The sequence below is a fragment of the Artemia franciscana genome, chromosome 12 (genome assembly GCF_032884065.1).
Source record: "Artemia franciscana chromosome 12, ASM3288406v1, whole genome shotgun sequence".
NCBI classification, from domain to species: Eukaryota; Metazoa; Arthropoda; class Branchiopoda; order Anostraca; family Artemiidae; genus Artemia; species Artemia franciscana.
Genome location: NC_088874.1, coordinates 20465340 through 20481746, shown reverse-complemented (window position 1 = coordinate 20481746; position 16407 = coordinate 20465340). Strand labels below are relative to the sequence as shown.

General features: G+C 34.9%; 1 protein-coding gene across 3 annotated transcripts in view; it reads left to right on the top strand.

Moving 5' to 3' along the window:
* The window catches only part of LOC136033828 (uncharacterized), a 101257-nt gene that overhangs the window by 48067 nt on the left and 36783 nt on the right, over nucleotides 1-16407 (top strand). For all 3 annotated transcript variants that reach the window (XM_065714766.1, XM_065714765.1, XM_065714767.1), the window contains exons 7-8: nucleotides 2013-2154; nucleotides 2728-2883. In XM_065714766.1, the coding sequence (XP_065570838.1) occupies nucleotides 2013-2154; nucleotides 2728-2883 (298 nt within the window). The remainder of the gene's footprint in view (nucleotides 1-2012; nucleotides 2155-2727; nucleotides 2884-16407) is intronic.

Below are 16407 nucleotides of genomic sequence, written 5' to 3'. Positions count from 1 at the left end.
AACTTTTTGAAAAAAGACAGGATGCACGTTTCTGACTTTCGAAAAAATCCTCTTCATATGGTTCTGACTTTGAAAAATTCCATTTATTTGTTTGTGACTTTTGGAAAATAATCTGTTTGCAGTTTTTAGGTTTCTGAATAAAAATCTAGATCGCTCGCTTCTGACTTTGTAGAAATTCCTCTCACCTATCACAGCCTTTTGAAAAATCTCATTCAAGTGTCTCTGACTTCTGAAAAATTCTATTTGTGTTTTAACTTTTGAAAAATCTATTCATGCGTTTCTGATCTTGGAAGAAATTAGTTCACCTGTCTCAGACGTTTATATATCATTCATGTATCTTTGACTCTTGAAATTGTTTTGTTAATGTGCTATTGATGCCGTGCCAGTAGGTGCGGTCATCCAACTCCACCTATTTAAGGAAACAACAGCCGATTTCCTTAAACAGGTAGCTGGAGTAAAAAGAATGTGCTCTTTTGAGGAGCGTGAGTTAGTCCACAAACAGCAATATGAGAGTCAATAGAAAATCGAAGATTAATTTGCTAAAGAGAGTGTGTTGAAATGATAAGGTTATAGTAGCATTGAATGGTCACGAAATTTAACATTGAGTACTATTGCAGACATCATTCGAAACTTATGCGTGCGTCGTAATGATAGTGAGAGTTTAAATGTCTTTGGAGTACCGAAACAATTCACGTGCTATAGTGGTGGATATTAAATAGTATTCTTGGGAAGTTTCTGCCCAAGGATAATGCAATCCTACCACTAATAGTTGACGAGGAGGGGAAGTTTTTGCTTGTGCTTCTGGTAAAATGTTTCGAAAGGATAAATCGATTCATTATCGTTCTGATATGAACCCTATAACAACAGTTACAAAACACGATGAGGTTGTAGATGAAAACTTTTGTAGGTTGTAGATGCAGAAATATGGGCGGTTAGAAAATATGCAAAAACAAGAATTTAAGCGAGCCAAAAATTAAAATGAAGAGTAAATACACACAGATTAGAAGACAAGTGACACCAAAAATCTGAGCGAGTCAGAATGAAAATGAATAGCAAAGACACGAGTGGTAAGAAGATATGCGAAAACAAGAATTACAACGTGTTAAAAATGAAAATGAAGATCAAAGACGCATACGGTTAGAAGACAAGCGACACCGAGAATCTGAGCGAGTCAAAAAAGAAAATGGAGACCAAAACACACACGGCTAGAAGACATGGGTGAAAATCAACGATCTGGACGACGAAAATTAAACATGTCAAAATTGAAAATGATTGCGGTGATGATTGGGTTGGGTATTTTATCATGGATAAGGTCATCAATGCCTATCATACCTTTGTTAAAAAAAAAACATTGTTCGGCGATATGAATTTTATAATGACAAAAGACTAGCCGAGGTAAAACGAACCAAACGAATTACATTCACATTGGGTGAAAATCAATAGCCCGGACCAATGAGACAGGACCGAAAAACCAAAGGTTATAAGTGCTAAAAATGATACTTCATTCAAAAAAAGTTTTTGTCTGACCATCTGCACAATTAACGGATCGAACAGTTCGTGGTAATAGTAACCGAACCCAGCTCAATAGTAACCAATACTCTAAAAACGGAATTTTGATAACAATAGATCCTTCGAAAGAATTTGGGTTTTATGCTGATTTGAAATATTCAACCACCTCGAACAACATAAGAAGAAGAAGAAAAAAAAGTATTTGGGTACCTGAGTGTTAAAATAATATTAGAAAGTTCTTAAATTCTGAACATCTTTATGGTTAGTTTCCTTTAGCCACTTTTCACATAAATTGTCTAAGAAATAATTTTATCTACTTGTACTAAATTACTTTTCAAAAGAATTTCGGATAATTATGATAAGATTATATAAAATTCTTGTCATTTCTGCATGTTTCGCACATAGTGGGTATTTCTTAAAATAGAGAAAAACGGGATGATAAATTTACTGCATTCAACTTGAACGGAAGAGGGACGCATTTTACTGATTTTTTTTGTATTCAGGGTCTTGTTGGCGTAATTTTTAACATTGGCTCTGATAGTTCTATCAACGCTGTTATACTCTCAACTTATCCTGTCCTAACATATGCGATTGGTGAAGCAAATTCAAACGAGTCTCAAAACAAGTCTCCGCAGAGGATAGTAGGTAAAACAAATTTATTTTATTTTCTTAGGAAACAATAGTGCTTCCGTCTTTTTACTTTTTTCTCAGCAGCCGTTGTTAGCTTGGAACAGCAAGAAATGAACCTGGTTTTCAAAAATTGGGAGAAACATCTTGAAAAAGGCCAGATTTTCATTACAGAATTTAAAATTATTTCCTAATAGTAATAGACAAGGCTTTTTGCCCTGTCGAAATTTGTTTTTTCGTCTATATTGAGCCGTTTTGCTGTTTACTATGGGCAACGCTAGAGTGTCGCCAGGGTTCTTATAAGGAGGGTGGAGTGTGGCTGAACAGAAGTGCTTTGCTCTAGAGATTTGTTTACATATAAGTACAAACTTTTTAACACAACCTACAGATTTCCTGTTTTCCTCTTATTTTTCACTCTCAGAAATGAAAAAGGCCAGATTTTCATGACAGAATTTAAAATTAATTGGTAAAAGGCTTTTTGCCCCTGCCAAAATTTGTCTTTTCGTCTATATTTTCTTGTTTCAGATTACCTTTTTGTACTTTTTTCACATATGGAGCTAAATAACTAAGGAAGTTTTCTTGTATTCTTAGATGTTTCTTTGAGCTTCGAACAATGCGAACCAAAAGCCTTTGAAGTCCATGGAAATTTAAATATAAAGACTAGCTTCAAAGGAGAACTTCGAATAGCTTTAGCAACAAAATCTCCCGTACGTGCAGTTCCGAGTTCATTTGTGATTCAGCTGACCGGTAAGTTCACTTTTACTTTTATATCTGCTAAAATTTCCGTCAATGCTTGTATAGGAATTTTGAAGGAGCCCCTTGTTTGGTCTAAAGAAGAATGGGTAATATTTACTGGAATTTAAGGAACAAATTAAATGATTTAATTCACAATTGTGTTCAGTACTCTTATAATATATCAAAACTGGTTTAACAGTGAGTTCAAATTGATAGCACTTTTCTCCTTTTAGTTTAGCATGGACCCTATCTTCAACCTTCTGAACTCTGACAATTTACATTGGAGGAATACTTTTTAAACATAAGACCGACACTGATAAGGGTCTCCCAAGAAAAGCTTGTGTCCTTTAAAATATCTATAGGGTCCAAAATATGGCCTCAAACTTCAAGAATGTATTTAAGGGTTAAAATTCCTGTTTTTTAAGGATGTTAACCATGACAAAGTAATATTTTGTGTCATACTCAAAACATTCATGCAACAAGCGAGGATCTATCCCTTAAACCCAATGCTAAGGACTCCTCTTTAGGCCAAAAACTCCTCCCGTTTGATTCAAGAGCCAAGAGTAATTTCCCCCCCCCACACTTTCTTTTTACGCCTGTCTGAAAGAATTTACACATAAATTTAAAAGATTTGGGCCATACATTTTATTTTCGTGTAGGTATGTAACGCTTTCAAGGTTAAAATTTTTTTTACCTAAAATCTTTTTTTTAAGACTACTAATTCTAGTTGAACTATCAACTTGTTCAAATAAAAATAAGATATATCTATATGTAATTGCTTTTCTTTTTTTCCACTTTCGTGGAACCACTTTCGTGGTTTTCGTGGATAGAGACGTGACACTTCTCCTCGAGGGTACTCAGATGCACATAACCAAATAGGTTAACTGTCATAAAAATCCCCTACCTTTTCAGTGACGTTTTCTCCTTTATCTAATATCTCTATCCTATGACCTGATGATGGGTGATTTTCGACTTATTTTAGCATATATGTTTTGAAAAAGTTATTAAAAATAAATTATTTTCATATATGTACTATTGCTGAAATACTTATTTTAGATATTTGGTTACTGTTGGCATGTATCGCTGTTTATTTCAGTTACCATGTTATCATGAACCGTTTTAACTTAGGTAAACTGAAAAAGATATTATGAGCCCGGGTAGTGCAATTAGAAATTAAAAGATGGGAGTAGGTTAAGTCATGATTAGAAAAGAGTGTGAGAGAGAGGGAAATACAAAAAAGGGGGGATTAAGAGAGTTGGAGCGAGAAATATAGGGTTGATATATTTCTATTCAAAGATAGGGCTGTTGTCTGTCCGACTGTTTCTGTTCCAGTCATATAAGAATTGCCTAAGTCAAGATGTAGTATTTCTGGAAAATATGATTCTGTTTGTAGAGACTGGTATGCGAGGCGACAACACACTGATGTTTTTTAATACGTCTTTTTATGGCACTTGGTATTAACCAAGTGACATATAGCAGTCGCCAATTCTGTCGGTCTCTCTGTCGGTCTGTCGGTCTGTCGGTCTGTCTATCGGTCTGTCTGTCGGTCCCGGTTTTGCTACTTTAGGCACTTCCAGGTAAGCTAGGACGATGAAATTTGGCAAGCGTATCAGGGACCGGACCAGATTAAATTAGAAATAGTCGTTTTCCCGATTTGACCATCTGGGGGGGGGGAGTGGGGGCCCGGTTAATTCGCAAAAAATAGAAAAAATGAAGTATTTTTAACTTATCAGCGGGTATTTGGATCTTAATGAAATTTAATGTTTGGAATGATATTGTGTCTTAGAGCTTTTATTTTAAATCGCGACCGGATCTGATGACATTGGGGGGAGTTGGAGGGAGAAAATCTAAAGTCCCGGTTCTGCTACTTTAGGCACTTCCAGGTAAGCTAGGACGATGAAATTTGGCAAGCGTATCAGGGACCGGACCAGATTAAATTAGAAATAGTCGTTTTCCCGATTTGACCATCTGGGGGGGGGGGAGTAGGGGCCGGTTAATTCTGAAAAATAGAAAAAATGAAGTATTTTTAACTGATGAGCGGGTGATTGGATCTTAATGAAATTTGATGTTTGGAATGATATTGTGTCTCAGAGCTCTTATTTTAAATCCCGACTGGGTCTGATGACATTGGGGGGAGTTGGAGGGGGGAAACCTAAAATCTTGGAAAACACTTAGAGTAGAGGGATCGGGATGAAACTTGATGGGAAAAATAAGCGCAAGTCCTAGATACATGATTGACATGATCGGAACTTATTTGCTCTCTTAGGGGTAGTTGGGGGGGGGGAGTAAGTCTTAAAAATTAGAAAAATGAGGTATTTTCAACTTACGAACGGGTGATCGGATCTCAATGAAATTTGATGTTTAGAAGGATATCGTGTATTAGAGCTATTATTTTAAATCCCGACCGGATCTGGTGATGGGGGCGGTGAGTTGGGAGGGGGAAACCTAAAACTTGGAAAACACTTAGAGTGGAGGGATCGGGATGAAACATGGTGGGAAAAATAAACACAAGTCCTAGATAGATGATTGACATAAACGGAACGGATCCGCTCTCTTTTGGGTAGTTGGGGGGGGGGGGGGGGTTAATCCTGAAAAATTAGAAAAAATGAGGTATTTTTAACTTACGAACAGGTGATTGGATCTCCATGAAATTTGATTTTTAGAAGGATATCGTGGCTCAAAGCTCTTATTTTAAATCCTGACCGGATCTGGTGACATTGGGGGAAGTTTGGGGTGGGGAGACCTAAAATGATGGGAAACGCTTAGATTTAAAATTGAGGTATTTGTAACTTACGAAAGGGTAACCAGATCTTAATTAAATTTGATATTTAGAAGGATCTTGTGCTATAAAGTTCTAATTTCAAATTCCGACCAGATCCTGTGACATTCGGGGGAGTTGGAAGGGCGGATCCGGTCTCTTTGGGGGAGTGGGGGCGAGGGTTAATTCTGAAAGATTATAAAAATTAGGTATTTTTAACTTACGATTTAAGAAGGAAACATGTTTGAGAAGGAAGCATGATAAGAAAACAATTTACAATATGCATAACAATTGTAGCAAACAGATTTTGCATGGAACCCCCTATATTTTACCTCCCCCCCCTTAATGTGTAAATATACAGTCGAAATTATATATTTCCCCTCTATTCCCCCAATGCGTCTCTCTTGTTTCATACCTTGTACTTATTAATTGAATTAACTGTTTAAAAGAACAACCGGAAAACAAGTGATGGGTGACAGAATGCATTGGTTTTATATAATTTGGACTATATATATTTGCTTTTTAGGGGAAGGGGGGTTGGCGGTAAAGTATAGGGGGGATCCATGCAAAAGGTGTTTGCTACAGCTATTGTGCGTACTATGAAATGTTTTCTTAACATGTTTCCTTCTCTAGGCTTATACCCCTAAGCTGTAACTATTGCTGACGAAATTGGAATTCCCTAAGAAGCAAAGTCCTGCGGATGTAACTGTTCCAGTCATCTATGCAGTCAGCACAGTAAAGGGAAAATATTTTTACACTGTGACAGTCATCAATGATGATTTCACATTCATGAACTTAGCTATTGACTTTTAATTAGTTCCCAGTCCTTTGGGCACAGACAACGATGCGCAATTTAAATACGTATTTAAAACGTTTTCCATGAATTTGATGAGCAGAAATGGAAGTCATTCAAGAATCTATGTCAAAAGATAAGGATAAAATTGTAACTGAAGTGTATGAAAAAATTCCTACCTATAAAGAACGGTGTCGATAATGCGAAAGGGTAAGGTAATAATTTTTGATGTTATTCTAAAGTCTGGTGTTGAATATTTTGATAGCCTTGCAGACTAAAAGGCAAAGACTACAATCAACATAGCCTCGACAGACTACAGCAAATTCGATAACTCTAGTACCGAGTCTAACTTTAGGTTCTGACCTTCTCACAAGTGCCAAATGAGCTCTTGGCTCTTGGCTCTTCCGACCTCGTACCATATGAGCTCTCGGCTCTTCCGACCTCGTCACAAGTGCCATATGAGCTCTTAGCTCTTGTTTTATTGTCAATAATATTCAGAAGGTCGTGAAAGATATGAAGAATTTTTTTGAAAATAAAACCAAGCTACTTTGCAACGTAGGGTAAACAGAAACTGCACACACTTGTGTTCCTAGAAAATAGAGCCACCGAAGAACCACTGTCATAACAAATTATCTGTAGGCTGAAAGAAATCTTTTGATGTTTATATTTTGAATGGTCTATTCTGCTATTAAGCAGAAAAACTGCCAAGAAGAATAAATTTATTACATTTAGTGGGGTATTTTGACACCCTAAACCTTTTAATTGACACAATAGTTAGGAACAAATTTATTTATTTAAGGTGAGGAGTGACGTTATAAAACTTTCTGGCAGGCACATAGGGGGTAAACCTGGAGCTAATAGCCCCTCAAGACGTTATTACGCGCACCTGGTTCCTACGCAATACTATAGCACACCTGTAACCATATACTACACCTACGTAATATTGTTTGTTTGCTGTTGCTTACTACAGCATAGGGAATGTTTTCTAAGAGATGCAGGTGTTAATTACAAAATAGGGTTTGTTTACTTTTGTTTGTTACGTAATAGGACTTGTTTAATTTTGCTTGTTACCTAATAGGGAATGTTAGTCTAATTAAACGCAGAATCCCATGTTGTAACTGAGGGGGGTTCACACGTGGGTGTTACGTAATGACAGTACATACACGGGTGTTACAGAATACTTCCAGAATTTGGTTTTCCTTTTGGATTTTTTTTCAAGGTGTTTTTTCAGGATTTCATTTTCTTTCTAGGATTTTGTTTAGATTTCATTTTCTTTCATGACGTTTTACGTCAGGGAACCTTTATAATCTAAAGATTTTTCGTCCGCATTAGGATTCGAAAGTGATTCCCCCTCAATGGAATGGAGCACAAGACAGTTGGTCAATGAAAGCTTTTCCAATAAAATTATTAGAGGAATGCTTTCTACAAGATAACCTATTGGACGCACGGAGAAACTTCTGCCCGTCTTCTAGAATGATTAAATGGTTTGCATGTTTCCGGACCCTTTCTAGATGAGAGAGCACAAGCATCCCAATACTATGGATGTTTGTTCCATTAGATGCTTCTACATGCTGCGGTGTTGTCAATTTTCTAAAGTGACCAAGAGAGGTTAAGTTAGCTATTGAATCAAAGAGATATTTGATTGCGTAAATGATTACATGTTGAAGATTCGTCCTGGAACAAGAAATCTGAAGAATGAAGGCAATTGTCCTCACAAATATTATTAATAAAAACAAATAACAAGCCTTGTTAAAAAACAGAAAAAGCAATTAAAACACAGCAAACGAAAAAACGGATAAAATATAGGATAAAGTATAAAGGATAAAATAAAGGATAAAATACATGTAAAAAGAAAAATGAATTAAAGAAAGGTGGGAAACCTAGCAACCATTTCGAGGGGATGGACTCTTACTGTAGATAAATTTAAGCCATATTAAGAGGTTTTTCTAAGAGGTATTGATGAAAATGCATCGTTTCTATTCCTTTATTGCAAGAAACAGTGGTGCACCTGCAATAAAAATAGACACACTTCTGCATCTGGTTATTTTTGAGAGGTTTTAATGAAAATTTGACTTTTCTTTGAGCCAAGATTATGCATATTTCAAACCACCGTGCCACAATGTGGCTGGCCAGCCTCCTTGCGACCAAATTCCGAGGGGGAGGGTTGTTATTAGAGGTAAACTTTTATTTACAGTTTAGTTCACATTTTACAAAGCTCCTATGAGCAAAAATAAAGAATTTAGTATTGTTTGCTAGAAAAAAGATCATTATTGCAGGATTGCCGTGGGAAAGTCGTTTTGCTAAATTAAATGTCTATTTTGTAGGGCTACCAGTGACCTTAGAAACGAATGCGCCACCTTACGGCATTACTGTCTCTGAAAGTGGACGCTCAGTATGCGTAGATCTTCGATAATTCTAAAAAGTGTTCACTGATGTTAATCATTTTAGTTTTAACTGATTTAATGTTCAACGAAGAAAACCGGTTTCACAATTAGAAAAATCACTGCACATATTTCACTAAGTGAAAAATCAACATGCAACAAGTTTCATGAAGAAGAACTTAATTTTTTTTTATTTTTCGAAGACATAAATCAAGATATATTAAGTTTTTGATGAAATTATCCACATCAAATAAGTTTTACGAACGAAAATCAGTATATATCATTTTTCACGAAGAAAAAAAAATATGCAACAAGTTTCACAAAGAGAAATATCATGATAAACTAAGCTTCATGAAAGAATAAATCAACATGCAACAATTTTCAAGAAGAAAATATCAAGATAAATTAAGTCTCTTTAGCAAAAATGAGCACGCAACAAGGTTCACGAACAAAACCAGTTTCACAAAGAGAAAAATAAATGTACAATTTTCACAAAGAGAAAAATCAATATGCAACAAGTTTGATAAGGAAGAACTACAAGTTTCACGAAGAATAGTATTGAGATAAATTAAGTTTCAGGAACAATAATCAGCACAAAACAAGTTCCACGAAAAAAAACAGTTTTACGATGAGAAAAATCACTGTACAGGAGAAAAATCAAAATCCAACACGTTTCCTGAAGAAAAAATAAAAAAAATATCAAGTTTGTCGAAGACAAAAATCAAAATACATTAATTTTTTTGAAAAAATAGTCCGCATACAACTAGTTTGACGAATAATCTGCTTGTATCATGTTTTGCAAAGGGAAAAACCAACATGTAACGAAAAGAAGCATGTAATAACATGTAACAAGTTTCACGAAGAAAAATATTATGATGGATTAAGTTTAACGAAAGAATAAATCAACATACAAAAAGTTTCATGAAGAAAATATGAAGATAAATGACATATCAAGAACAAAAATAGTTTCAAGAGGAGAAAAGTCAATCTACGAGTTTCACGAAGAGAAAAGTCAACAAGCAACAAGTTTTACGAAGCAGAAATGAAATATAAGAATTTTTTCGGAGACATAAATCAAGCTTCATTAAGGTTCTTGAAGAAATAATCCATAAACAGCAAGTTTCACGAACAAAAATCACTATGCATCATGTTTCACGAAGAAAAAAAACAACATTCAACAAATTTCAAGAAGAAATATATCATGATAATTAAGTTTAATGAAGGAATAAATCATTGTGCGAAAAATTTTACGAAGAAAAATATCATGATAAATTAAGTTTCACCAAAGAGTAAACCAAAATACAACAGGTTTCACGAAGAAAACACCAAGGTAAATTAAGTTTCAGGAACAATATCAGCACTCAACAAGTTCCACGAACAAAACCGATTTCACAAGGAGAAAAGTCGATGTACAAGTTTCACGAAGAGAAAAGTCAACAAGCAACAAGTTTTAGGAAGATGAATTAAAATATAACAAGTTTCTCGCAGACATAAATCAAGATACATTAAATTTTTTGAAGAACTAGAATCAATCTATCTATATATATATATATATATATATATATATATATATATATATATATATATATATATATATATATATAGTTGTCTGTGTGTCTGTCGAGTGACGTCATGTTTGTGTGTTGACTGAAGTCATGTTTGTCGACTGACGAAATTACAGACCGGGACATCGGGACACTCAAAGAGAAAGCGACCGGGACACAAGGAATGTTCGATTAGCAATCACTATCAACAAAGTACCGGGACACAAATGACGACCGGGACACAGGGAATATAAATGACGACCAGGACACTCAAAGAGAAATTACAGACCGGGACACCGGAACACAAATGACGACCGGGACAAAAATGACGACCGGGACACCGGGACACAGGGAATATAAATGACGACCGCGACACTCAAAGAGAGATTACAGACTGGGACACCAGGACACAAATGACGACCGGGACACAGGGAAACAACAACAACGGGGACGCCGGGGGCACAGGGGAATATATAAATGACGACGGGGACACAGGGAATTTTCGATTAGCAATCACCATCAACAAAGCTCAAGGGCAATCATTAGAATAATGAGGTATATATCTGAATACAGATTGTTTTTCCCATGGACAATTATATGTTACATGTTCAAGAGTCGGTAAACCTGACAATCTATTTATATGCACAGACAATGGGACAGCCAAGAATGTCGTATATTCGCAAGTTTTACGTAGTTAAATATATATATATATATATATATATATATATATATATATATATATATATATATATATATATATATATATATATATATATATATATATATATATATATGTATATATATATATAATCTATATTCACAGGTGGGACACAGGGACACAACTACAATGGCGCGTAACTAATATGGCGCGTAAAGACTTACGCGCTCGGGGGGGCGCGAAGCGCCCCCATCAGCTAGGTGTTGAGGTGGTGCGAAGCGCCACCCCAACAGCTAGTGATACTATAATAATTCATAGTATAAAATTCACGTGTTTCAATTTGCTTTTTTAAAGTAATGTCGCATACAGTATTCTCAAATGAAGAATCACTTTCTGTAACAGCCAAATAAAAATCAGTAGGTTTACGATCATAACTACCACTGTCCTCTCAACGTTAATGTAGAAACCAATGCTCTCTTGATGTTTTTACAATTGAAACGTGTTCCAAATTCTTCTTCAAAAAACAAATTAAATCCACGACGTTACCAGTCTCCTACAAATAAAATTAAATCACGTTTAAGGTTTTTTCCAATTATAAAAGGCTAAGTATTTTCCCATTAATCACACTTATCATAGTAACAATTGGTATGTAGGTATCCTCTAGGGTGAGAGTCACAAACCTCTTCAAGACAGGAATTACAATCCTGTACAGAATGTCCTCTATGGAATTTAAATGGATTGCATAATCTGCACCTTTCATTATAGTCGTCAACACTAGCGCAGTTCTCACATGACGACCAGCTGCTCGATTTATATAAATTTAGCGGACATATACAGAAATTTTTTTCACTGTGCTGACTCCCACACAACCAAATGGAAACCTTAAAATCAATTATATCTGTTTGGACAGAATTTCTTCATATTGTTGACTGTTCTCACGATAAAACAGAGATTGAAAAAATCAACATTGAAACTTGAACATTTTTAGGTAGTTTTCAAAAGTAAATCCACGATATCAATCTGTTTTGTTTTGGTTAGTATATCAATAAATGGAGTTAAATACATTTGAATCACAACGTAAAAGCCTCATATAATAATCCACAACTGGCGAATAATTTTCCATGATAGCGTCAAGCCTTCTTTAAGAGAATATTTTCTTTTGTACTAATAACTTCTTAAATTGATCATTTAGATTCAAACATCTTTCGAATTTCACAAGAATCAACGTGATCGTTTGTTCTCAAATCAGTTCATTTGTCCTTGGCACTCCCACCTCCGATTATAGACTAAACTAATATAGCAAAGATTCCTTCTACTTCATGCACACTCTCAACGCCTATTGGTTCCCTTGGAAAGGAGTAAACGATCATCAAAACCATCTAACCACAAAAAACCAATCATTGTAAAATATTTATACTATCAGAATTATAATAATAGAATAAGATAGATTTCAACACGTTTTTCATGAGGTGAGGCAATCCATTGTCTTCAATGTGCTTCCTGATGGCATTCAATCCATTTTGTAGTCTAGATATATGCATTATATTCACATTTGCTAAGAAACATAATTGTTCTTCCAACTTAAATTTACTCAAAGTTACAACATATCTACCAAACATCTATTCAAACATTCAAACATCCCATTCAAATGTTAGTCGACATTCCTTTCCAATTTCAACTACTAATGGGGGGTTCTGGTTTTCGTATCATCACTATCAACTCCTTCAAGTTACAATAATGTGAAACTCCTCATTTTGAAAATATTAAAAATATATTTGAAACATTTTTCGGACTTGAAACAGTGTAAACTAATCAAATGTCGGTGTGGAACTGTGATACTAGGTAACTCACCATCAAACTTTTATACCAATGACCACGTAATACTATCCAGATTGACACTCTGCGCCTGCCCACTTGTATCCAAAGGCTCATTTCACAGAGAAATAACAGCTGGCAAGTGGAGTTTCCTGGAAATATTCTTATCACTAGAAGCTGAGATAAATCTATGTGTCTCATAGGAATGGTGGGACATGTGTGTCTTAGGAATGGTGGGATATATGTATCGCAGGAATGGCGGGATATGTGTGTCATAGGAAAATAGAAGGGATACTACTCATGATAATTGGTTAAAAAATTCCAAAGAAAAGAAACCAGCACAATTAGGACTGTTAGAAGGAAATGGTTAAAATAGAACTAAAAATCAGCGTAGAAAAATCAATTAAGGGAGGCTTTTACCCATTTCTGGGGAAGAGTTAAGATATCATTAGTTTTGAAAGATAGAAATATTTTTAAATTCCATGGTAGTACACAAAAGAAGATTACATGGGTACAGAACATTTTTAAATTAGGGAAATGTGGGAAATGACTGGTTTTCACCAATTAGATAGAAAACACATAAAAAGATCCTTAAAATCATCATATATTTGTAACTCTACTCCTCGCCTTTTCTTATGGGGCGAAGTAGTTTTAAATAAGAGTTTTCTAATAGTAAATCTATATATATCTTATGGATAAATTTTATGTACCATTATTGGTGCCCCTTGTCTAGTCATTGTACTGGACAGAGGCATATACGCTGGGATATTTCTGGGAACAGGAAATCATGAAAAAAATCTAAAGGGGCTATAATCTAGTATTTTGGGGTAGGTGCCAAGCCTGCTAAACTTTTTCCAAAAACTATAAGCTAGTTTTTCAAGCACCTATGATTTTTTTCAGCTACATAAACATAAGCTGCAAATCCTCTGCTTCCCACTAGCATAATTATAATTAAATAAAGATAAAAAAATAAGACTTTCACCTTCTGCGAAAAACAGAGACAGGGGTTTTTGGAGGGAGCGTATATAGTTTAAAATTCAATGGAAATAAAGATAAGAAGACAATAGAATGTAAGTATATTTTGGAAAAAGCGCAATTTTCAAAATTTTTTGTTTTCTTGGTGAAACAAAACGATGGATACAACCCAGTTTTGAGTTTTCAAATAATATTTTAATTAACAAAAGTAGTATTTTTTAATTCAATGTTAAATTACTTCTTTAACGAAAGTAACTTCACTATAATCATAAATGAATGTGACCACCTACTCCAGCTTGATTGGGGTTATGGCTGTCTTTATTACCAAAATTACCAAATCGGATTAACCAAAATAAAAAACAGATTTGGTAATGGTTGCAAAGAATTCATATTCTTCGTCAGATACCGGGAAGTTTCGCTAGTGTAATAATAGTCCCTTTAATTCCTGTAACATAGAATAGGCTTAAGTCATTGAATTCCAGAACGCCTCTCTCCACATATTTTAAATGAAATATATTAAAATGGGTAGATAAAAAAATTAAATATGATTTTGATAAATATGAAGCTATCAGCTTTACGTGGAAAAGAGAAATTCTACTGCTTAATCTTCAGCTTTTAGCTCATAGATTACCAATAAATGATAAAGTTATGTCCTTGGGTCTAATTTTATATACGAAATTACTGTGGAATGTCCGAAGTAAAGTTAAAAACTCACCAGATTTTATTTAACAAAATTGCTATGTGCCACCAGTGGACTTCTATGCTTTTCGAGATTGTAAGCCAACACTGAGGCTTGAATAATGATTTTGTAAGGTAGCATATTGCCCTTAAATCAAAATGTAATGGTAAATATTTCAACAAATATAAGAGATATGCCTTTTGTTGAGTTTCTATGTTTTTTTAGATTGCCAACCGACGCTGAGACTTGAAAAATCATTTTTTTTTTCGGGTAGCATGTCGCCCTTAAAGCAAAATCTATGTTAAATCTTTCAACAAAAATAAAAGCGATGTCTTTAATTGGACTACTATGTTTTTTGAGATTGTCAGCCAACACTGAGGCTTGAAGAACATTTTTTTTAAGGTAGTATATAGCCCTGAAAGCAAAATCTATGTTAAATACTACAGTAGAAGTAAAAGAAATGTCTTTAATTGGACTCCTATGTTTTTGAAACATTCAACCGATGCTGAGGCTCACAAATTATTTATTAAGGTTGCATATTGCTTTAAAGAAAAATCTGTGCTCAGTCTCACGATAAGGAATAAAAACGATATCTTTAATATGACTCCTATGTTTTTGAGACGGTCAACCGACGCTGAGGCTCAAGAATGATTTTTTAGGTTATATATCGTCTTAAAGCAAAATATATGCCAAATCCCGCGATAAAAAATAAAAACGATGCCTTTAGTTAAAGAGATATAATACAAATGAAGTTACCTTATACTGTGGATAATGTGCACATCAAGTTCAGAACAAGTTGAGTTCAAATGTGCACATCAAGTTCAGAACAAATTGAATTCCAATGATCTGCCACCACTAATCGTTGTTGATGACCACATAAATGACGAAGAAGATGAAGAAATCTAAAAGATAAAAGAAAAAGACTTTTCTATTGCACATATATGTTTTATTAATAAAAAATACAAACATTAAAAAATTTTATTCTTGGGGTACTTAAAACTACCCCCAATTCCCATTGTTTTATGTCAAATATTTTGGCATTCAAATGTATCAATCACAGGAGGCCTTACGCAACATAACAAGTACATGGGACTTGTATTCATTCTATTGTTTGAGCGAGAAATAACATCTGGCAAGTGATGTCTCCTGGATATATTCTTATCGTGACAAGCTGAGATAGCACCATGTATGTCGTAGGAAAGGTAAGATATGTGTTTCGAAGGACAGGTAGAAGTGATAAGCTCCACTTACATATCACTATCATAAGCCCCACAGGCTTCACAGAAGCCTAGAAAATTGCGGTTTTTGAGGCAAACTACTTGTATCTTCTTGACTTTTCTTCGGATAACACTGCATGCTATGAGTAGAATGCCTTTGGTAGTTCTCGGGCCACTTTTCAGGGGTTTGTCACTCTCTCAACATAAGTTACCTCTACTGGCCACTTTTCAGAGGGCTATTGGCCTCATATTGTATCTATCCTAAATATTTTGCCAGCTTGTCAGGGTTCAGTCTTTGCGTTTAAGAAGTACTATATAAAAGTTTCGAGTCATCGTTCATCGGATTACCTGTTCATCGGATCAATGGATAAGGGAGTTACTCCCTGCATTATGTGCATAAGCCTTGTTTCTAAGACCATCAAATAGGATTTTTTTTAGACACCTCATTGTAGCGAATACTTAGACCCCATGCAAACATATCATTCATTAGTTTGCGGAGTACCCTATAGAAAAAGGATTTCTAAGATAATTAATCTAGCTAGGAGAGATTGCATGCTTGTATCTATCCTAGAAGCGCTACATCGCTTTTTCAGGGGCTCCCTGCATGGCGGACCTAGACCTTCTTTCTAAGGGGTGCTAGAAAATATTTTTTGTTTTTATACAAAAACAAAAATTTCTTTTCTGACTTCTCTAAGATATTTGTATGCCTAGGAGAT